The 23288-nt window shown below is 38.8% G+C and overlaps 4 protein-coding genes across 5 annotated transcripts; 1 reads left to right on the forward strand and 3 right to left on the reverse strand.

Annotated features, from left to right (window-relative positions):
• The first annotated feature begins 2296 nt into the window (after positions 1–2296).
• Positions 2297–5802, forward strand: LOC112284018 (uncharacterized). Its single transcript, XM_024523477.3, has 5 exons — positions 2297–2789; positions 3218–3466; positions 3644–3848; positions 3971–4733; positions 4830–5802. The coding sequence occupies exons 2-5, from the start codon at positions 3235–3237 to the stop codon at positions 5517–5519; spliced, it is 1890 nt and encodes a 629-aa protein (XP_024379245.1). The 5' UTR covers positions 2297–2789; positions 3218–3234; the 3' UTR covers positions 5520–5802.
• Positions 5803–8029: 2227 nt separating this feature from the next.
• On the reverse strand, positions 8030–10183 carry LOC112283263 (two-on-two hemoglobin-3). 2 transcript variants are annotated; one of them, XM_090250882.1, is made up of 5 exons: positions 9496–9999; positions 9248–9378; positions 8817–8947; positions 8488–8632; positions 8030–8342 (listed from the first exon to the last, which is right to left on the reverse strand). In XM_090250882.1, the coding sequence occupies exons 2-5, from the start codon at positions 9352–9354 to the stop codon at positions 8243–8245; spliced, it is 483 nt and encodes a 160-aa protein (XP_090107008.1). In that variant the 5' UTR covers positions 9355–9378; positions 9496–9999; the 3' UTR covers positions 8030–8242. The 2 variants fall into 2 exon arrangements, with proteins under 2 accessions (XP_090107008.1, XP_024377531.1); XM_024521763.3 differs by having other exon boundaries at positions 9248–10183.
• Positions 10184–14051: 3868 nt separating this feature from the next.
• Positions 14052–17431, reverse strand: LOC112283579 (embryogenesis-associated protein EMB8). Its single transcript, XM_024522469.3, has 8 exons — positions 16321–17431; positions 16084–16212; positions 15822–15953; positions 15562–15704; positions 15363–15460; positions 15117–15211; positions 14906–14959; positions 14052–14727 (listed from the first exon to the last, which is right to left on the reverse strand). Exons 1-8 carry the CDS (start codon positions 16906–16908, stop codon positions 14485–14487), a joined length of 1482 nt encoding a protein of 493 aa, XP_024378237.1. The 5' UTR covers positions 16909–17431; the 3' UTR covers positions 14052–14484.
• Positions 17432–17673: 242 nt separating this feature from the next.
• On the reverse strand, positions 17674–19486 carry LOC112283580 (uncharacterized). Its single transcript, XM_024522471.3, has 4 exons — positions 19325–19486; positions 18780–19078; positions 18481–18624; positions 17674–18315 (listed from the first exon to the last, which is right to left on the reverse strand). The coding sequence occupies exons 1-4, from the start codon at positions 19419–19421 to the stop codon at positions 17959–17961; spliced, it is 897 nt and encodes a 298-aa protein (XP_024378239.2). The 5' UTR covers positions 19422–19486; the 3' UTR covers positions 17674–17958.
• Positions 19487–23288: the final 3802 nt, after the last annotated feature.

The raw sequence follows: 23288 nt of genomic DNA on the forward strand, positions 1-23288 counted from the left end.
TCTTCCTTTGACAAGGATCATGATTTTTTTTTTTTTTTTTTTTTTTTTTTTTGCCTTAATGCAAATACTATCACTTTTTTTCATTTCCTTGGTGTATGTCTTATTGACTCTTTTCTTTTCTTTGATACAGGTCCCAACTCCTCTTATTTTCTTTCTTTTTTCAACATGGATTCTACTCCCTTTTTTCAATAAGCACTTGAGTTGGCCACCAAGGTATAATAGTTAATTTTTTTGGAGTCACATTTCCAAGCAATATTGTCAAGATGATTACAAAAGAAACCTATAAAAAAAAATTAAAAAAAAAAAAAAAAAAAAAAAAAAAAAAAAAAACTTGAATATGCAACAAGTGATGCATTTTACTGCATGTAACAAATCATGTGTTATTTTGATGCTAAATTCCAAGGGCAACACAAACAAGCAGCTAATATAGAGATTGTACAAGCTTTAAATTCCTCTAATATTAAGAACCTTGAACATCATACAAGAACATTTGAAAACTATCTCATTACTATATCTTCAAAAAAAATTTGCCATGCATTATCCAATTTCAATGAATTATTGCTTGTTCATGAGAAGTAGTGAAGTCAACATTGTTCTTGCTAAAGATACAATCCTCTAATATCACATATGACTTGTTTTATACATGTTGGTGATAAGCCATAGGATCTTACACAAATCAAGATAAGATCTTAATGATAATGAGTAAGGCAAGCATCAACAAACACATTAATTGCAAGGATAGAGGCCTAAGTTATATTTTGACCCTAATAATACTTCCTCTATAAAAGGACTAGAAATATGTCCTATTTGTTGAACATCAATTGAATTTCTATTCTCTTATGTGAGTGATCTCAAGAAAACCATTGAAATTGATTTTTAATCTAAGAGATTCAACCACAAATATCATACTTGTCATTTAGGAAACACACTAAATATTATTTCATGTATTAGATATTATTCTTCAATGAAACAAATTGGTCTAACCTAGCTCTATTTTTGTATCTATTCCAATATCATTATATCCCTTCTTTAGGTTAATATATTGTCAGATAAGCCTTATGCAATTGCAAAAGCAATTCACTATAGTGGGTTGTGTATTTTAGTTAGAGGATTACTTGTTTTATTTTTGGATTTTAAAAATCAATATATGAAGAAATAGTTATAATGATTTGGATGATGCAAATTGAAAGAGAGGTGGATGTACTTCAGTTTGTGACTTCTTATTAAGGTAAGGAAGAGAGGGAGAGGAGCCAAAACCCGTGCCAAAGAAAAGGAGAGACATAGCATAACTTGTGCTAAGATAAAGAAGAAAAGGAGGAGGCTAGGACCTATGCCAATATAAGGGAGAAAAAGAGGGAAACTAAGACTTACATTGGGATAAGGGAAAATGAAAATGGATGAATCAATCAAAAGCCTTGGATGTGTGTATAGACATAATAGATGTGTATACAACTTAGAGTCTACTTGTAGCATGAGACTACAAAATATTTAATATCTAAATGAATAATGATCTTATTGTGATTTAAAATACATCAATTAAGTAATAAAAGCCAAAAAAGAATAAAATAAAAAAATAATTAAATGAAAAAACAAGAATATTATGAAATTTTATTAATAATAAAATAAAAAGTAATTGATTAGTATTATAAAATATTTCAATATATCAAAAAGTATGTATGTAGTTTTAATGATGTATGTATATGTATATGTATATATATATATATATATATATATATATAAATGAATTCATTCTTGGACAATATTATATACCATATATCTTTATCTTGAATAATGAAATTGTTATAAACAAGTTTTACAAATCTTTTTTTAAAATTTTCTTGTTATATATGTGTACTTGAAAGATTTTAAAAATCCTTTCTACTCTTAAAAAACCAGAGAAAAGAATAGGATAAAAAATATCTGGAGGTTCAAAGACTCATATTGTTTTAATTCTAGGCATTAAAATCGCCTAAGTTCATGGATCTTCCGAAACTTTGGACAATGCCCGGCTGCATAGGGCTGGTGCGGTTGCTACATGGATTTCAAATGTGGCCAAGCAATGAACTGAAATCCACCTCCCGCCCACTCGGAGGTACTATAATTAGGGCACAACGCAGCCTAGCCCAGCCCAGCAAAGTGGAGGGAGAGAGGGTAAGATGATCCACCCGCGCTGTCATCCTCGTGCAGCGCCACAATCTCGTCGCGGGGCACAATCGCGATAAGGAGGGGTGTGGTGCGCTTGTTTTGGGAAGTTTACCTGTTCCACTGGAGGAGAGTCGGGAGCTACGCTGTTTCTAAATGCAGCATCCGAGCATGGTGGTGCCACTGCAGTCTCGTTCCGCGCCGTCGTGCGGAAGGAGGAATTCTCATGAGACCCGATGGATCTATGACGCAAATTCACTTGCGCAGTGACTTTAGGGGCTGCACATCACCGAGATGAAAGCGGATACCAGGATGCCTAAACTTAACAACTTGCACCATATTTGGCATATCGGGAGGTGATCCCTGAATTACCGGTCGCGCCGAGTTCACACCAGAACAATCAAACCTGCCTGATAACTCACTCCGCCTGTGACTCTCCTTCGAGAAGCCCTTCTAGACTCCAGGCCAGCGGTGCTCCTACGCACAGGCCGTGCTTCACCTTGAATCTGTGTGTGTTTTGCTGCCCTCCTTTCGGTCTGCTCCTCTCTGTACAAGTCTGGTACCAGTCCGGCACCATTTTATCTTGTGGGAGCTGAATTTCATGCAAGGTTTCTCAACCTGGAGACGATCTGTCTAGTCGCTCACAGGTAGTCGCACTTCCAGTTGTGTGGATTAGTTTCAGTCTTGATTTTGAAACTGCGTTGTGCAGTGTTTCGGATGCTCCACGTTAGAAGCATTAGTTGCCAATGCGAGTGATGGGGCCTTGTTTTGCATTCCAAGTTGCATAGTTCCGCTAGCTTGTGTGGGGACTCCTTCGGCATTTACAACATGAATGGCGGTTGTTAATAGACTTATAAAACATCGTTCATAGATTTTAAGTGTGGCCTTTTCCGAGGCACTAGGGCAGTAGCTCTCCCTATGAGAAGGCTAGAGTAATTTAATGCTTCAACTGGTATTGGCACTGAGATATAAGACTTTTACGTTGGCAAGTGTTGAGGTGTGAGAAGTCCGGATTCTTCTTGGATACTCTTCTGGTGGTGAAACTGATTAGAATTCTCCATGTTGACTGATACAGACCGTGAAAATTGAGCTATGGGATCGATGTTGCAATGGAGGCTATGCTCCCTGGCCGTGGTGCTGGTTTCATGCTTCCTAGCCCAGGAGGCTGTTGCCCAAAGACCCAGGTACATGGATCCCAGACAGCCTGTGGAAGTCAGGGTCAATGACCTTCTCTCTCGAATGACCCTCGACGAGAAGATTGGTCAGATGACGCAGATCGAGCGTGGCGTCGCGTCCCCTTCTGTTATTGAGAAGTACAAAATTGGTTCGTGCATACCCTTTTTATTGTCTCACCTTCTGCCTGTTGGCTTTTTTGTAACCATTCTGGTGTTGCAGATTCACAGATGTTCGTGGGAGTTCAAATTAGACTAGCCCTAAATCCAAGTGCCTTCTTGTCAGTCTCAATGTAATTGGAGCCAGTCTGATTCTGTTACCTGTGCAGGGAGCATTCTGAGCGGTGGGGGAAGTGAGCCTTCGTACAGAGCGACGCCTTCTCAATGGATGTCCATGACAAACAGCTTTCAGTGGGGCGCCATGCAAACAAGACTGAAAATTCCAATTATTTATGGTACCGACGCTGTGCACGGCAATAACAATGTCTATGGAGCCACTATCTTCCCGCACAACATTGGTCTCGGCTGCACAAGGTATATTCAATTCCACGATCAACATCCATGACTCAGGACTATTTTCAAGTTGATATATTTGGAATCAAGCTACTAACCACAACTTCACGAGTATAATGATTTGGTCGTACTTGGTCGAGCAGGGATCCAAACTTAGTGAGGAGGATTGGAAGCGCGACTGCCCTGGAAGTGCGCGCAACCGGGATCACATACACGTTCGCACCATGCATTGCCGTGTGCCGTGATCCGCGTTGGGGTCGGTGCTACGAGAGCTACAGCGAGGATCCTGAAGTGGTGAGGAGTATGACTACCATTATCGACGGGTTACAAGGTCAGTGTCCGGCGGGATGGAGAGGTCCCTACTTGGAAAGCAACCGCAAAGTGCTGGCCTGTGCTAAGCATTTCGTGGGTGACGGAGGAACGTGGCAGGGCAAGGATATGGGTAATGCCATCATGAACTATGATACTCTCGTGAAAACGCACATGAGAGCTTATCCTGACGCCATCGCAAAGGGTGTGTCGACCATCATGGTTTCGTATTCGAGCTGGAACAAGCAGAAGATGCACGCCAATAAGTTCCTCCTCACAGATGTGCTCAAGGGCAGGCTAGGTTTCAGGGGAATTGTCATCTCCGACTGGCAGGGGATTGACCGCATCTCAGACCCGTGGGGGGCGAACTACATAAACTCTGTCAGACAAGGAATCAATGCTGGCATTGATATTGTCATGGTGCCCTTCGATTACGTGAAGTTCATCAATATTGTGAAGGGGCATGTCGCCACTGGTGCCATCCCCATCGGAAGAATCAACGACGCTGTGAGCCGTATCCTGCGGGTGAAGTTCCAGGCTCGCCTATTCGAGTACCCTTACGCAGATAACAGCCTTAGGACATACCTTGGTTCGCTGGTAAGTTCCGTTTGGATCTATCGTATTCAACTCTTGTGTTAACATGCAAGCAATGAGATGAGCCTATCTATCCATCTGATTCACTTAATTGTGCAGCAACATGGCGCCTTGGCACGGGAAGCAGTGCGCAAATCTCTGGTGCTCTTGAAGAACGGAGGTGGTGCGAAGAAGAAGCTACTGCCCTTGAACAAGTACGCCAGTAAGATCCTGGTAGTGGGAGCTCACGCCAACGACATTGGCCTGCAATGCGGAGGCTGGACTATAAGCTGGCAAGGAGGCAGAGGCGCCACCACCAAGGGCACCACCATCCTGGGCGGCATCAGGCAAGTCATAGGTCGTAACTCTGAGGTTGTATACCAGCCCAACCCCTCTGCCGGATATGCTAAGGGCAAGGGCTTCGAGTACGCCATTGTCGTTGTTGGTGAGCAACCCTACGCTGAGGTGAACGGTGACAACCTCAACAATCTCAACATGCCGGCGCCATACCCCGCCCTAATCAAGGATACCTGCTCCAATGTTGCGTGCGTGGTAGTCATGATCTCTGGCAGACCGCTTGTGGTTGAGCCCTACCTGGGCTACATGAACGCGTTTGTCGCTGCATGGCTTCCAGGATCTGAAGGACGTGGAGTTGCCGAAGTGCTGTTCGGCAACTACGAATTTTCCGGGAGGCTATCAAGGACGTGGTTCCGGCGCGTCGATCAGCTGCCTATGAACGTTGGCGATCGATACTACAACCCGTTGTTCCCCTTCGGATACGGGATGAAGATGGGCCTCAAACGTGCCTAGTTCCTTCGAGTTGAATTATGTATTCCCTGTAGTGTGCAATTGATCGATGCATTCATTTTGGTTTTGGTGATTTGTTCACCTTCTCAGAAATCTAGGTTGGCTCATGATTGATTGATAGATTGATCCTTGTTGGTCAAGGTTCAATTCTCATGTAGGCCGGTTCTGTGCAAGAAACAGAATACTGAGCTAGCAATAATCGTTCAGAGAGCTATCTTTGATGAATTTGCGTTTGCAATTCTATTAATACTAACGGTAGTTGAGGGCCGTCATCCCACTTCTGGTATTCCTTTTGTTTGTAATGTCGTCTCTCGAATTCAGTTCCGAGGCGTTGGCCGTGGCACATATTTCAGCAGTTCTTCATGTGATGGTACCATACGCACTTCTTTGTTGCTCTGTGAGCACCAGTGGGACTCAATGCTTTCAAAGTATGTGTCGACGCGTAATCGGTGCAAATATATGTGCAATATTTCACGGCACGTGGAAGTGCTTAGTTTACAAGGATTAGCGTTCAGAGTCCATTCATTTCAGTTGTACCCTGTTTGTGCAAGTCACTGTCTTAGATGTGTCTTAAGAACGCATCATGCGGCTAGTTGTATCTCTGGTTTTATTATCATTCCATTCACTGACATTTAACACAATGAGAAATCATCGAGTTAATGTCAAAACAGTTGTTGTTTACAGATGTGCGTTCACGTATCGAACGGCATTCACCGCTCACCGACAGAATTTTCACGCCTACCATTAGATGGAAGTGTGCAAGTCATCAATTGATCATATCGAGCAGATGTCTTAGGAAGACGGTCTTCATAACGAGATTAGATGAGAGTGTGGTTGTTGCAGTTGTACCGATCGATTGATTGACCAATCTTCAGATACAAGCAGACTCACCTCCACATCTAAATTTATCACAATGTCTTTCAAATTGTATCTAGAACTCTGAATGTTCAGACCCAATGGCTACATTAGTTGGTGTACAAATGCAGTTGCACTCAAAAATTCAACAAGTGCAACTAGAATTACACAAGGAAAAACACTTCGCATGGGTGTTGGGCAACGAATTTCAATCGACGTTCAGACAGTCGGAACTGGACATCCTGGTAAAGGTTCCCTACACATCCGCAACGCCAAGTTCAAAGCCACATTTGCAGGAATCATTCATACAAGGACTGTCAGCCCCAGTTTCCCTCCGAGCACTTCGATGTGTTGGTTCCCACACTTACATCAATTAACATTCCAACTTCAATCATGCAACAGCCAAACTGGCAGTGGTGGGTGGCAGAATTTTAGGACAGGTGGGAGGAAAATTGTCAGAAAAAATGAGCATCTACTAATGTTAATTAACCTACTTTTCATGTGGAGAATGCATCTCGCTGTGGCAAGAAGTCGAATATAGAATTAATCACAAGTATGTTACATTTGGAATTGGGCTACTTCCCTCTTATACAAACTATCATACAATTCTTGGAATTGGCATCTTTAGAAATCCCTCACTTGGCAACAAGCTATCTTTGTGGAAATTCTTCTCTCTGGATTTAAATATCTTTGTAAAATAAGGTCATTGTTAAAAAGAAATTGTTTATAGAACTTTTGGATAAGAAAAAATAATTTTGCTTTTAAAAATGAATTATAGAATACTCTCCATACTAGAAGCTTTATTTGGTAAGGTCTTACTGAATATGAACAACTTTGTAAGAAATTTGTAAAAAATATAATTAGCAAAATACTTGCAATATTAGTCCTTTTTACTTAAGAGATGGAATAACTCCTAGATGGCTAAACACATACTTGGTTTTAGACATAACAAAGTAAGTAAATAGAACTTTTAAGTACGTTAGTGTAATATTACTATACACAAAAGTGTAAATGAGCTTGTCAACCACTACATACTCTTAATACTCTTAGCTCTATCTTAAGATATAAGAAATCAAATAGACTATTGTAGTTTGTCTATTCCACTAGTGCATGGGATACACCCCATTTATGTGTCAAAAAAGAAATGTTTCTAAGCAAATAGGAATTGATAATTTTCCATACAACATACAATATTACCAAAATGACATATAGCCAATTTTTTTTTTATTTTTTTTTTTATTTTTCTTTTTACTATTGTCAATTTCTCAAAGTCTTAGTTTTGGCACAAACTTACTTAAAATAACTTGAAAACATTTGCTCTATCTTCTTCTATTTTAATTCTACTACTTTTCTCAATTTTTTTATTTTATTTTATTTTTTTGAAACTTTATTAGTTAAGTTCTAATTTAATTTTCATAATTCAAAATTGAAGCAACAAAAACAAATACATTCCCAATGATGGATAGCCAATGGCAGATCTAGAAGAGGAAAAAGGTCCCAATTTGAAACGGAATTGGAATGAACTGAACTCTTGTGGTTGGGGAGGCGTCCGCACTTTTCTCACAAGTAGTAGTTAAAGTGAAGAAACACGGAGTTGGTCCCATGCAGGCTCAGAGCGCCAGAAACAGGTACACCACTTCATTCGGACACGCATAACATACGGGAGCATTCCCACAAAAGGATGGAATACATTGAATCTAGAATAGAGTACAATTTTGTGTGCCAGTTCAGTGCTCCAATCCGTAAACAAAATTGACAGAAGGTCTACTGGGCAATGTGAATAGAATTGCCTGCTCCTGTGAAGATATGTACAGAGGAAGATTCGTGGAATCGATCTAGCACTGCCATCGTTTTTAATGGTTTGTAAGCTGTTAAGCACGGCCCATGTGCCTGCCACCCACACCGTAATTTCCCACCAGCCGATGGTGGTTTGTCAGCTCTTTTCCTGCCACCAGAAAGAACGCAGTATGTCTGCACATTCAGATCGAAGAACCACTTCATTAGCTCAGCATTGTAAGGATAACTTTCACGATTTTCACGAATTAGTTATGTAAGTCTTGAGCTCTCATTAACTTAATTGTGGGAAGTGTGTCACGCTTTGCGGTTTGGCACTTACTTGAAGAAGTTGAACATCCGGGTCTTGGAGTCTAAGTCGATTTCAGGGGACTTGTCAAGAGCTGTTTTCATATGAAACAACCACCGGGCTGCAGCTCTCTCTGTTATGGGGTAAGGTCCGTGTCTTGCAATCAGCGCCGTGCTCCCTGCCGTGAAGAATTCAAGCAGTTACATAAATTGCTCGCTGAGTTGTGATTCGAAGATTTCAAGAGAGATCAATTTGAATGACTTTCAAGCAGACTGCTCAAACGAGAGTATTCCATGACGAATCTACAATGAATGACCCACACACAAATGAGAGGAATAAGTGATTGATCGGTGAGTATGTACCTTTTCTATGGGCGTAAAGAGGTGGTCCACCCATTCGCTGAATGAAAAACTCATACTGGTTTTGAATGGCATCATCTTTAGTAGAATTTGCAAATATTGACCGAAACCACTGTTGATCGTCATTGTAAACCCTGCAAAACCAATCATGGGACGACCACATCATAAACAGTCACTGTTTGAGTTCCTTAACTTAGAAGACTGATTGTTTGTCAATGGGCTACACTGAATGAGACCAACAGGAACAGTATTCCAGAGGATCGTGAAACAGTTAATCCCATCCAAACCGAATTGGGCAAATTGACAATAAACAACCAGTGAGCATAATTCTTGTTGATCAAAGTGAGCATCTAATTGCATCGGCTCCTCTAATTTCACTTCAAACCTGAAGTGAGGTGCGATACATAGAAGGAAACACTGTGTAAGTATCTCACTCGTTGTAAAAATTGGTGGAGAGCTTGACAAAAGTGTCGAAGCCGAGCTTCTCGTACAAGTTAACATTGTCTATGGCCGTTGCATCTTCGTGCGCCACTCCGCTCATGCATGACGCCTGCCTGTTTAGTGCCTGCATTTCAAGGTAGTTTCAATCGGTATAACTACTGCCCTTAGTCCTCCTCTCGACAAGAAACCTGTAGATTACCCACAGAAAACTTGAATGATCTTCCAGACGCTCAATATTCACCTCTCGCCTCCAGCTTCGACTTCTCCTCTTTGCGCGGGATGTCTTATGCAGTTAAGACACTCCTTGTATCGCGTCCAGGCTTGAAGAATGTGATTGAAGCAATATTCCGCATCAACTGGTCAACATATCTCCAGGTTCAAGCAGACTCGTCTCCAATCCTGTCTACACTTAAGATCATTCGGTGTCTGTCTAACGCATGCACCCCTACTCAAACAACGGTACGATTTACTGTAGCCGAAATTCGAAGAAGCGAAGCACCTGCAAGATCACCTAGAATTCCCACATGCAGCCATCTTTCCGGCAGACAGCTCTGTGACGCATTCAGAGAGCCGAACCAACTTAACACTGGCTGCGTTTGAACACCTCAACAGTCCACAATCACGAATTAAGGCTGGATCACATTTGCAGTTGGCACGTCCACCGCAAGAGCTGAACGAATACAGTGTATTGAAGCGGAATTCATGTTGGGTTGGATCGAGCGGCGGAGCTGCGCAGCGTCCGTGGAACTGGATGTGGCGCCTCGCCTAAAAAGCATCCTTTCTTTTGAGTTTGCCAACCACAGTAACTTTTCCGGTCACCGCTTTAGGGTCGTCAGTTCTAGGGCTCCCTGAGTGTGCCTCACTCCTCGATGGTGGCGTGGAGACCTGGCTCGGCAGCAGGGGGATCCGATCTTGCACGTTGGGTGCTGTGCAAATTCGAATGCCAAAGCGTTCCTCCTCCTCCGCAGTATAATATCAGCTGCTCTCTCGCATCTCTGATCTGACTCCTGGATACGTTTCACACCAGCGCCCGACGCCGAAGGCTTGAATCTTTTATATTATTATAATTCTTATTGTTTATGTCTACTTATTGCATGAAAAGTGGTACATTAGCATCCTTGAATGAGTAGATTATCAATTTCAAAGCCAGTTCTCATTCAATGCTCTAATAGTAAACTTTACTGCACTATGCCATTCGTCGTGAGAAAGTGAGTGAGAGCCTTCGCCCACCTTTCTATAAATATGTGCAATTGCCGATGAATCTTCAACGATGTTGTTCTACAGTGTGCATTCTGCAAGTAGTCCTGTAACTTTTCATAAGCACTGAGAGAGATCTGCAACTTGCCTGGTTCCAAGATGTGATGAAGTTGGTGATGCGGGACCAAGCACCCCATCCAATGCACTACTTAAACTTACCAAAATATTTTTAAGTTATATATATATATATATATATATATTTTAATTATTTATAATAAGAAAAAAAAAAATTATTTTTATTGGTGAATATCTATTTAAATACACAATTCATACTATCTTTGTGTTATCGATATATACATGTAAACCAATAATTATTTATATGATTTAGATAAAAATAGGTAAAAGTAGGTTAATTCCATAATATCTTCTATATGGGTTTCTCAGAAGCTTCATAAACATTGCTTTGACTTTATAGGTGTCTTTAATTGACTTTTTAGGTTAGAAATGTGGTCAATAAGTTGGTTATGTGCCACATATGTTGGTAGCTCGAAGAACAAGCTAACTATATGGTCCATACGTAGAAAACTTGCCTTGTAAGCTAAACCATGTGTCTTGCAAAGTCAATACATATTAGAGGTCCTATAGAACATCACCATGTAGCTCTTAGTTAGATAATATATATAGAGGTAAGAGTGAAGCCCTCTTTACTCTTATCAACTCCTTTCTTGCTTCTAGTCTAGATTTAAAAGTCTCTAATTTCCTTATCTTTTGGCAATAGCCATTTTAGTTTTCTTTTAATATGCATACTATTTTATTACTATTTTATCATTTTTCTTTTAACACTAGTTCTTTAGGTTTATGCATCTTCTTCCAATTTATATCTTTGATAAATTGACAAGAATATATTTAGAATATTAGAGCTTTATCTTTTCTTGATTAAAAGTGGATTATTCTTTTTTCTTAATAAGACATAAGCGTGTTAGAAGTTGTAGATTATCCTCTTTTAAACTAATATTGTTTTTAATATCTTCTTTGTCTCAAGTCCTCTCTTTTACTTATCTTCAGTAATATTAGACATTTATTTTCTAAGTATTATTATAGCAGAGCTTCTTGAAATGAAGAGTGCAATGATATAAATACGAGAGTAATTGAGAGAGTTAATGTATGCGATTCATCAATTGAATTTGCAACCACAAGGAACAACAAGAATTGTAGGAAGTCATGATATAGATATGATTGGAGGTGCTTCAACATCTGCACAGAATCATGTCCCTTTTCTTATAATAGAACATCCTTCCGATACTAGAGAACCAAGAGTTGTCTCGTTTAAGAAGTTTGATGGTACAAAATCCAAGTTTTGAGAATTTATCAATCAAGTACAATTTGTGATTGAACTTCAAACCCAAAGTTATTCAACTCCAAGATTACAAGTTAGATTCATTGATATACTTCTTTTAAGTTCTGTATTATTGTAGTTTTCATCTTTTCTTGAATAACAAGATCCAATATTAGATAATTTATATCCAATTATAAACAATTGGTTAGTAAAGAATCTTAAAGATTTAGGCCCTCTCAATCATCTATAATGTTTCATACTAGGGCAAGAAGACCACCCTGTTATTTGGTCATTGTTAAGGCCTTCGTAACTTCCTTTAAATAAAACATTTAGAACTTCTTTAGGAGTTGTTTCTATCTCTAATAAAATCACAAAACATTGAGTGTCTCTTCTAAGGTTGTGATATCAAATACGTTGTATCTTACCATATTTTCAAGGAAGGACATGTCGTTCTTGAGGATCTTCAACTCGATTTTGTCAACTTGAAGGTTGTGACAATCGTAGTGTCTTATTTGATAAGTCCATAAATGAAAGCTCTTGAGTTGAATTTGTTGGTTGTTGGTTCTTTATCTCTTTAGCATCACAAATACATAGAAGCTACAAAAAAAGATAGAAGGTAGAATGCAATCTTCTATGGACCTTGTTTCTTTTATAGCAAAAGACTTATTATTCTTCATCTTGATTTAAATGGATGTTGTCGATGAAAAGCCTCCATCACCTTTGTTGTATTTACAAGATTCTTTACTAACCAATTGTTTATAATTTATATCCAATTTATATCTTGTAAGCTAAGGCATGTATCTTACAAAGTCAACACATATTAGAGGTTCTATAGAACATCGCCACATAGCTCCTAGTTAGATAGTATATATAGAAGCAAGAATGAAGCCTTCTTCACTTTTGTCAACTACTTTCTTACTTTTAGTGTAGATTTAAGAGTCTCTAGTTTTAGCAATAGCTATTTTAGTTTTTTTTTTTTAATATACATATTACTTTATTGCTATTTTTTTATTTTTCTTTTAACATTGATTTTCTAGGTTTATGTATCTTCTTCCAATTCATATCCTTGATACTTTGTGACTTTTATTATTTTTATCAATAATTTATTTGCATCTAGTGGCCTAATAAAGTGATGTCAATTGTCTTTGATTTGCTAAATTCTATCTTATACACTATGAATTGAAGATTTTTAATAATCTCTATATAAAAAGTGACTAAGATAATAATATCAAATTTTAAATGCTTATATTTTATTAAAATATTTATTGATTCAACACATTCATATTGATTGGTTTTAAATGTAATCAAGTAATTGAATATATATATATATATATATATATATATATATTAACATTATTTCTTTGATGTATCAAATTATTTCTTATATTATATTTTATTTAAAAAAATCCTTATTTAACTTGTAAAAAATTTAACATAGGTTATTTACAAAAAATTATATTTTTAAACATCTCAAAATACTTTTTATTAGTATAGAATTAAACTTATTTTTATTATTTAAAAAAACCTATATAAATCATATTATTCTTGTTAATTTATTCATAAAAATGTCTATAAGAATAAATATATGTTAATATTTAAAAATCTAAAGTGCTGTGCAAACTCCAAATTTCAAAAAAATTCATCATGTTCCAACAAATTTCAAAATACTTAACAAATTAAGATCTCTTCACAAATTCCAATCAATATCTCTTTATTCCAAATGCACTTCAACCAATCTTTCTATATTCCAAATGAACTCTAATCAACACATGTAGAATCAAATTCACTCCAACCAACACTTTTGTGCTCCAAATGCACTCTCTTTCAAATATACCCTACCCAACTTTATCTCTAACCAACTTTATGCTCCATATCTACTCTAATCCACACCTCTATACCTTAAACATGCTCCAATCAACACCTCTAAACTCCACATGCTCTCTTATCAATCAATCAGTGCTCATTGGGTCATTCAAACCAGCTCCTCTAAACTTAAGATGCTTCCGATGTGCTCATTGAAGATAAAACATGCTTCAAATGCTCTCTACTCACTCTAAGAGGATTTAATGAGCACCAAAAATCCCTCCAATCAATGAAAAAATTGGCCCTCAAGTCCCGAGAGAAGCAAATACACTGCAAATCTCTGATACGATTCTCCAACTTATAAGGAGATGTTCAACGAGGAGTGTGTGCGAACTCAGAATATACAACACCACCGGAATGCACAATCCTCTGCATGCGCATAGCTTCCCAAACTCAGCACCAACATGCAACTTCCAGTATTATTAATATCAATAATAATAACAATAGCAATCAATGGAGAACCTAGCACTACTGAAACGTCCGAGAAGTCCGCCCTGGAATCCTTCTCGATGTCTTGATTGCTGTTGAGAACCCAAAAATTATCTGTTGACAAAATCCTGGCAAGGAAGAGCTACAGTCCCCCGAGGACCATCCTAGACAAAGAGCCGTGCTTGCGTTGTGGACATCACTGGAAACTATCCTCACCATTGCAAGGGTACATGAATCACACCGGAGGAGAAACTGTGCCGCATAAGCACAATCAAAAGCTCAAAGCCACCGCTGGGATCTAGATGAAGCACTCACCGCTGCATTGAGACTCGATTTGCAGAGGGAGAGAGGGAGGGAGGGATGGATGGCATGTCAGTGCGGGAGGGAAGAGATTCCGCAACGCCATCACTCCATCAACCCAGGTCTCTCTGTAGATTGCCGACTGCTCTCACTCGCCACCTCCACGTCTCCTCCATCTTCCTGCACTTTGCGAAAAGCGGGCGCATCAGACCCTGCCTCTTCCAAAGCCTCCAGGTATTGCATTATCAATGGGTCGGTCCATGGACACCCAAATGGGGCCTCTGGCCCTGATATCCACCCCAAGTGGCCTCCGTATGGCGTTACCACCAGAAAGCAGTTCGGATTTGCCTGACAAAAGCGAGAAGATTCATTCTGGAGTCAGTCACAGTAGTTGAATCCTTTCTAAACTTTCCCTGATAATTGACAGCAGGATAGAAAATTTGAACTGAAATGAGACTTTGGTTAGAATCCAAAGAAAATAAAATGGAAGTATGTTAAATGATAATGAAGGCGTCATATGCTTTACCGCAATATCTGCTCGAGGGATACCTCGCTCTGGAGCGATTGGATCCGTCCATGCCTATACAATTCAATTCTATGTGTTAGATACCAAACAAGTTGACTAGACAAACTCCTAGATGCAAGCCTTAACCCTACAAGTGTGACCACAAATGTTGCTTGACCTATTCCGCCTTATTAGGGTGGTCCATGCAGTGGACCTGGCAGCGAACATGTACCTGGATACACAAGAGAGGAACTTTGACATCCTTAATCGACCGCGAGCTGCTTGCATCGAAGTAATAGTCATCTACCGATTTGTAACCAAATGACACTGCAATTCATCATCACCACGATTTAAAAAAATAAAAATAAGTGTTGAATCAATCCCAAGACTCATAACAGAAGGTAATACTATAAACTGAGTCCATTGCTTGATAGTCTATAGATTTGAACAATCCTTTCATGTCACACGCTTTGCCCACCTCTTGTCAAACCATCGTCAAACTCACGCACAGTTGTAGCTTTTTCAACGAGAGGGATATTGTAATCGCCGCCAATATCCTTAAACAGATGAGCGTGCCTGAATCTCACCCTCTTCTAGTCAGCATCGCGTGAATATGTGTAGTTGGGATAGTCAGTAAAGATTTGTCAACACTCAAATCCATCAGGCGATGCACTTACTTGGCAAAGATTCTTCGAAGTCCCCTGGCAAGGCTTTTATTGTAGATCTTGTTGAACCCTTTATGGAAATCCTCATTAGATAACACCAAATTGAACGGATTGCAAAGTGAAACCGCCCCGGACAGCGGACACCTATCCCCCTCCTGAAAACGCAACCCAATTTCCACTTTTTCATTCTAATGCTGCAGCTCAAATGACTATCTTGATTCATACTGCTGAAACAAATACAAGGATGATTGATTCAAAGGAAGCAAGCTAACCTGTCCGCAATATCGCACCAAAATATTTGCACCAAGAGACCACCCTGCAGCGTAGATTCGCAAGGATGGGAATAAGAAGGCGGCGTGCTTCACGACTTGGCGCAAATCTTCGGTAAATGAACCGGAATAGAACTGAAACGAACAGAGCATTGTCTGTCAAAAAACTATTAAATTTTCTACCTAGCTACACATTTGACAAAAAAAAAAAAAAAAAAAAAAAAGAGACATGAAATACGAACGCTTGCAGATTGAGGTAGAAAACCTGGGCAGTGGTGACGGGAGAATCTGCACAACCCCTACTGTTGAACACAACCACAGCCCAACCATGGTTTCGCGCGCGGCGTGTCATGTGCTGCACGTATGTGTCGTCGCTGCCGCCTGTCAAACCTGGCTGGTCACAGCCACCAACTGTGAGTTCCTCTTGGAGCAAAAGCTAACGAAATGGTGTTAATAGCTCAAAATTGATAAATGAGAATGATGGACAAGGTAAAGAGCAGACCAGAAGGATGAGAACCGCCTTGGGATTTTGAAGCTCGGGTTGAGGCCAGTCGAGTGCCACGGTGCCACCGTCAGCCATCCGTAAGCATTCTCGCCTGAAGGTGAACCCAGGCAAAGACCGAAAAAAGGCAGCAAATATAGTCTCGACATGACGATTGCTGAGGAACGGATACGGCTTGTAAGGCTTCTCTAGCTCGGTAAGTTTTGGAAGGAGCGAGGCATTGAACGCTGCGCCTTCACCGATGATTTCAAGAGGTTTGCCCTGTGAGAAGTTCCCTCCCATGATCAATGCAAGGACACCCAAGCTGGCCGCTGCGGCCGAGGGCAACTCGCTAGCAGCTTGCGCTTTCACAGCTCGTTGAATTTGATTGGCAGGCTGAAATGCTACTGAGGAGGTTCGAATCTCCCTGCCACGGCCTGCGCTTGGTGAGCATCCTCCAGGAAACTTGCTCAATTTGGATTGAGCTCCGACGAAGAATCGAAGATCAGATCCAAAAGGCAACTGACTTACGTCCCGCTCCACCAGTCCGAACGCCAGCCTTGCATCATGACAAGAGCCCAGGATTGGTGACACTCGTGCAGAGAGCATGAGGGAAGGAGACAAAGGAATTGCGCTGTGATTGAAGCGCAAATCCTCGCACCCTAACTGCCTTCAGGTTCTACAATTCCTTCGTGACGCCGCAAGTGAACACGAATAGCTAATTCGCCATGGCCCACATACAGGTCTGTGAAGAAATGAGTGGACTAGGAGGCATGGCTTCAGTAACATCAGCTATCTTCCTCCCCTGTTCACCTGGTCGCCTTCACCTTTCTCAGGTCAATCTGCAGTTCACAGAATGCGTACGGTACATGGGAATCGGCATGTGAGCCTCAAGGTGTCGTCCCCTTTTCGTAACACTCCGAAGAAATGAAACTAGGAAGGTTTCGACACCGAAAATTTCAGATTCGAATGCGTTACTTGACAACTACGGCACGATAATACCACAAGCAAACCGAAGCACCTCAAATCTGCTTTCAACCACAATTCTAACCAAGAGGCATTGGTTCAGCGATCAGCCCAGTGGAGGCCCAAGTTTCAATGAAATAGTGGTCTGAGGACAACAGACAAACCCAGTCTGACAAGTAAACAGGATGTTGAGTCTGAGAAGTACATTACAATGAACAGGAAAGGTCTCGTACGCTCGTGGCCTAAAATTTAACAAGCCACGTTTCCCTGGACAATCTGCTCCCGTGCCAGGGTGCTTGGATCAAGTCCAACTTGCTTAAGGTTATTATTGCAGAAGTCGCATTTTTCTAATCTGGGTAAGGAATTCATCTGGGCAGGCCGAGAAGCTTGTGCATTATTGCGCAGAAATAGAGAAACCATGCGATTTTGGCATGCAGATAGCGTGAGATGCGCTTCATAATTTATATATTCAACACCTTTTTCTGCTAAATTTTGTCCTACAGCAATTGTCTAGCTGTATCTCTCACCACTATCTTCAGCGGCAAGGAACTGTCTGCTCAATTGTCTTAAATTTCTGAGCACCGTACATGGAGCACGATTATACCTAGTTAATAAAAGATATACATATATATATTTTTATGAGTACTGCTACCTCTACGGAACATTCTACACGCCTTAGAAGAGCGACAGTAACTAACTACTCGAGGGTTGAGCATTGGCAACCACTTTCGATGCCGATGTCGATGTTTTTCGAAGCTCCGTCAAGCGTTGGCACTCTTGTTGCAAATCAGCAAGCATCTCCCGCACAATCTTGTCTGAGACTCCTCTAATGTAGTTGCTGAGCGGCCATGGAGGCTTGATGGAAGGCTCGACCACTTGTTGGAATGTGATCCACGATCCAAGAATGGGGTCGCTTCCAGGTTCGGTCTCCACCCCCACGCTTGTGGATACATTCTGGGATGCGGCCTCAGATGCCCTCATGGGCTCAATCTTCCATGATCCAGTAAATTTCTTCATAATACCTCCTTGCTTCGCCAGATCGAAAACTATCTGCAGGAAATCCCAACAGCATCCCAAATTCAAAAACAATTCCTATGCAATGAAGGTGATGACACACCAAAAACTGCAAGGCTTCTAATCGATAAAACCCTGGGCCTTGGGACTGAAAAATCTAACAGCAAAGGTCAGCTGTTTCATAGTGTGAGTGAATAATACAGTTTTCTCTTGCCGCTTTTGTTCAATCATCACTCGTGTAGGGAAGGTCCCAGACAGGAACAAAAATTTCCAACGCCCCAGCTGCTCCACCTCCACCACCTGCCTGTTTCCGTCGTCTTCCAATACCTTGCGGTATATGACTTCCTGTCCACAATCATGAAACAAACACTTCATCAGACACTTTGATATTGACTACCACACTTCAGAGTAATGGCCGTCTCAGAAATGGACAATGCACTGAGGCAAATGAACTAGTCGAGCACAAACTGGAGAGAGGGGGACGGCGTAAGAGTACAAACCTTGATATTCTTGAAGACTCGATGATTGTTGGGATCCGTAAGGATGTCATAGACTCCATCAGGCTCCAATGTAGTAGCAAATCGGCAATCGATTGTGCAGAAGGAGCCCTTAGGCTGAGTTACTTGCAGAAGAGGAGGTTCATAGAGCATTTCAGCCGGTTTCCATGCCTCGTCAGAATAAGCCGATTTGCCACCGTTTTCTACACCTTCAAGGACCTTCTCCTCTTTGTCATTCTTGCTTCTCACCCAGTTAAACTTCATGGACTTCTCCTCATGAGGCATCCTGTCTATCCAACCACCTTCAACACCAAGTGTGACGACGCACAATGATAGCTGTGAACAGATATTCAGGGACACAATGTACAGAGTTTTGAAACAATTATTGGATCATCCCTCCTTTTCAGGCAAACTTTTAATTACTTCACTATTAAGAAAGCAACTGATATTCAGTCAAACTGGCCAGAAATTCAACGCCGCTCCATCGCTTACATCGTAGTTTCAACTCATTCACCGAAACCCACAAACTCCTGGAAGCCGGTCCGTACCTGTAGGGTCCTTCGCCACAAGCTTGTCATCTCCCAATCTAAGCTCTTTACCTCTTGCACTGCTCCTCAGCACTCCTGCTTGACATAAAAAAATCATTGTCAAACTAAGGGCCGCTTCAGCTCCTTCAAAATCCTCGTTACGAACAGGGCTCAAAACACAGCAAAAAAATAAAATAAATAAACCTTAAGAAATCCGCAGTGTCGTAAGACACTCAGAGTAGACTAGCCTACACCCAGCCGATTCAAGCTCTGACCATCTCCTACACGCAGCGTCCGCCTACAATTCCTGAAGACCATCACCCACTGGAGTGTGAAGCTGCAAGGGACTAAATCCATCAGGTACACACGTGCCAGAACAGGTGTACGCATCACAGAAAAGTACAGTAAAAGGTAGCGGAGACCACGGAGTAGGGAACTTGAACGAGGATGCTTAAGTCGACTTCGCTTGGCTTGGCTGGGATTGGCTCAGCGCACGCCGCGTAATGAAGCCGCTTTCATGACGTTGGAAGGCCATGGAGTGGTGGAAATGCCCTGCTGCACAGATTATTGGAACTGGGTGCACGACATGAGCCTTCGCCGACGGCGGCCTTCCCTTGCCTTGCCTTCCTTGCTTGCTTCTCGGCAGCAGGCTCCCCTCCTTCCTTCCCGCTCCTCATGCTGCCCTCCACCTCTTGCTTCCTATCCCCCCCCCCAGCTACATTCCCACCTTTCCCCGGATAAATGGCAGGCTTGTCCCTGTCAAACATAAAATAGGAGTGGAAGCAAGAAGTTTGGAATGTGCCATTGTACAATTCTTTGGAAAACAATAAGGTTAGTGGGAGGAGAAATATATGCTTAATTTAAATAGAGAATGATGAATTGGATAGGTCAAAGAATTTTGTTGTTGTTGTTGTAAGTTGAATAGAAGGCAAATAAGTAGAAGGTGAAAGAGATAGAATTGGCATAATTATATTGAAAAAAAAATCTTTTATATTGCATATATTTGATTTATATTCTTCAAAATAGAAATAATATAAATTTAGAAAAAATAAGAAAAAAAATATTAATACAAGGCTCTATTACTCAATATAAGTATTGTGGGACCACAATAGCTATAATTGCCATTTTACAAGATTATATGTAAAGGACATTAATTTCAAAGAACTAAAAGATCAATACACTCTTGCATTATTCAAAAAGATTAGAAAATTATTCAAAGATGATATAATATGAAATTAGAATGGCTATTGCCAAAGATAAAAAGACTAGAAAGTCTTGAAACAAGACTGAGGATTAGAAAGGTATTGACAAAAGTGAAAAAAAAGCTTCACACTTGCCTCTATATATACTATCTAACTATGAGTTACATGGCAATATTGTATATGACTTATGACATATATCCAACTTGCAAGACACATGTCTAACTTATAAGACAAGTTTTTTATGTATGTGCAACATAGTTAGCTTGTTCCATAAGCTACTAACATGTGCGATATGTTACTAATTTGTTGGCCAAGTTTCTAACCTACTAATCAACTACAAATACTTATAAAGTTAATTATGCATCTATAAAGCTTTTAAAGAGCTTATCCACAAGATAATGTTAAATCTATCTACATTTATCTCCTATCCAATACTTATTTAAATAAATATATATATGTTTGTGATATTATTCTTCATTCTAGAAATAAAGAGTGGCAATTATATGTTGAAAAAATTTAAGATGTAGCAAATTATATTTGCTATATATTAAAATCTTTTTTTCTCTTTGAAGGTGGTTGATAGGTCTTCTCAATCATTGATATAGTCTTATACTAAAGCAAGACAACCACCCTATTATTTAATCATTGTTGAAGTCTTCACAATTCTTTTTAAATTAATTATTTAGAATATCATTGGATGTAGTTCGAATGTTGAATAATATCATCAAGCATTGAAAGTCTCTTCCAAGGTTGTGATACCAAAGACATTGTATTTTACTATCTATTCAAAGAAGAACATGTTTTTGAGAATCTTCATCTCTTTTGTGACATCTTGAAGGTTGTGACAATTGTAATGTCTTCTTCCATAAGTCAGAAAATGATAGCTCTTGAGTTGAAATTGTTAGCTATTGATTCTTCATTTCTTTAGCACCACAAATACATAGAAATTACAAATAAAGATAGAAAGTAGAATATAATCATTCTTCAATTGCATTGCTTTTGTATCAAATATTTGCTATTCTTCATCTTCATTTTGATAGATGTCATTGATGAAAAGCATCAATCTTCTTTATTGCATTTGCAAGATTTTTGGCTAGCTCTAATATGCATTTATTAATATCATATCTGTGCCAATGAAAAAGATATTTTAACTTATTTCAGCACCATTTTGAATCAAAGACTTCTTCTATCTCAAATTCTTAATTATTATCTATTTTTATAAGAGGTAGTGCTATTTGTCTTTTTTCCAAGATATTTAATATCTTATATCACTGAAGAAGAGATATATGAAATACAAGATGGATTTTTATAGACTTTGATAGATGTAATTAATAAGTAATTATATTGATTTTTTTACTAATAAAAAATGGTTGAAGTCCATCTTAATCTAACTTATCACAAAGGAAGTTAGTCTTAATATTGTAATAAAATAATCATACTTTGTTGCCAATATGAAATTGAGGTTGATTTTTATGATAGGCATTCATATTGAACTTTTGTCATTCTTAGGCTTCTTTTAGTTGTACCTTTATTGTTGTATGTAATTCAAATAAAAAAATTGTTTAATCTTTTCTTACAAGATTATCAAATTTTAAAAAATAAAAAATATTAAATTATGGATAGTAACCATAATTAGTAAAAAAAGATGTTTGTTGAATAGATGACTGTATTGTGATATTATAAGAGAACTTTATCAATGATAAAAGAGTTGTTTAATCATCTTATTGGTAGTTGATGGTTTACTTCAAATATTACTTCAAAACTTAATTTATATACTCTATTTGTCTATTGGTTTGAAAATAAAAAATCAAAGATAGTTTCATATCCATCTATAGAATCTTAAAAAAAATTCTATAATATTTTTTAAAAAATTGAATTTATCTATTTGATATAATATCTTTGGATATTCTAAAATAGTGATAGATGCTATCAAGTAAAAACTTACCTTTTTCTTCACTTGTGATAGATTTTATATATAGTAAAAAATATGCCATCTATGTAGAATAATCTATTATCATAAATATAGAATCATAATAATCTAAGATTAGAAGATTTATGTTAAAATCTATAGAAATCAAAGACCATGGTTCTAAAATAGGTAGTAGCTAAAAAAGTACTTAAAGTCAATGTCAATGAGTTTTTTTTATATATATATATATATATATATCTTAAACAAACCTCACATAATTATACAAAGTCTTTAACTGCCTTTACATTTGAAGCCACCAAAAATCTTTAAATATTAGCTCTTAAATCTTATTATATCCAAAATATTTGATTGCTGAAAAGTTGTGATGAGCTTAAAGAATATATAATCATTCTTTACATTTTGGAACATATAATCATCCTTTAAAATAGATTAGATTATTCTTGAATTAAAATTTAAAAATATTATTAGTCTTAAAAGAATTATGCTTAATATCATGAATAAGAGATTCAAAGGCATACTTGATTGAACTTGCTTGAAAAAGATTGAATCAATAGTCAATGTTATTTTTATTGCTTGAAGATGAAAATATTCAAGCTTCAAGAAAATTATTCTTTATTGATGAAAAATTGCATCTCCTTCTTTAGATGTAAGATAAAAATTCCTAAAAATGATGTCTAATAAATTTTGTTATTTTTCAAGTCAATAAGTGATCTTGAAATCAAATCTTGATAAAAACATGCTTTGATAGGCTTAGCGGCTATTCAAAACACGCATTGCTATAAAATGCTCAAGGTTCTTATGATCTGTATATATGATAATTGGACTAAAAGTGACTATTAGATGATGTTTTTTT

The sequence above is a fragment of the Physcomitrium patens genome, chromosome 6, assembly GCF_059467195.1.
Source record: "Physcomitrium patens ecotype Gransden chromosome 6, ASM5946719v1, whole genome shotgun sequence".
NCBI classification, from domain to species: Eukaryota; Viridiplantae; Streptophyta; class Bryopsida; order Funariales; family Funariaceae; genus Physcomitrium; species Physcomitrium patens.

Bases quoted from the DNA above. Each gene is read 5' to 3' on its own strand.
- LOC112283580 (XM_024522471.3), bottom strand. From the start codon at position 19,421: ATGATTTTTTTATGTCAAGCAGGAGTGCTGAGGAGCAGTGCAAGAGGT. The intron at 19,079-19,324 runs GTACGGACCGGC...TTGGTGTTGAAG, and splicing joins TGTGGCGAAGGACCCTACAG to GTGGTTGGATAGACAGGATG. The intron at 18,316-18,480 runs GTATTATTCACT...GATTTCCTGCAG, and splicing joins AAAAGCGGCAAGAGAAAACT to ATAGTTTTCGATCTGGCGAA.
- LOC112284018 (XM_024523477.3), top strand. From the start codon at position 3,235: ATGGGATCGATGTTGCAATGGAGGCTATGCTCCCTGGCCGTGGTGCTG. The intron at 3,849-3,970 runs GTATATTCAATT...TTGGTCGAGCAG, and splicing joins ATTGGTCTCGGCTGCACAAG to GGATCCAAACTTAGTGAGGA. The intron at 4,734-4,829 runs GTAAGTTCCGTT...TTAATTGTGCAG, and splicing joins GGACATACCTTGGTTCGCTG to CAACATGGCGCCTTGGCACG.
- LOC112283263 (XM_024521763.3), bottom strand. From the start codon at position 9,384: ATGCAGGCACTAAACAGGCAGGCGTCATGCATGAGCGGAGTGGCGCAC. The intron at 8,633-8,816 runs GTACATACTCAC...TCTTCACGGCAG, and splicing joins TCTTTACGCCCATAGAAAAG to GGAGCACGGCGCTGATTGCA. The intron at 8,343-8,487 runs GTAAGTGCCAAA...CTGAATGTGCAG, and splicing joins CGGATGTTCAACTTCTTCAA to ACATACTGCGTTCTTTCTGG.
- LOC112283579 (XM_024522469.3), bottom strand. From the start codon at position 16,908: ATGCTCTCTGCACGAGTGTCACCAATCCTGGGCTCTTGTCATGATGCA. The intron at 15,705-15,821 runs GTTAGCTTGCTT...TTGCGTTTTCAG, and splicing joins TGGTGCGATATTGCGGACAG to GAGGGGGATAGGTGTCCGCT. The intron at 15,212-15,362 runs GTGGGCAAAGCG...GATGAATTGCAG, and splicing joins TGACGATGGTTTGACAAGAG to TGTCATTTGGTTACAAATCG.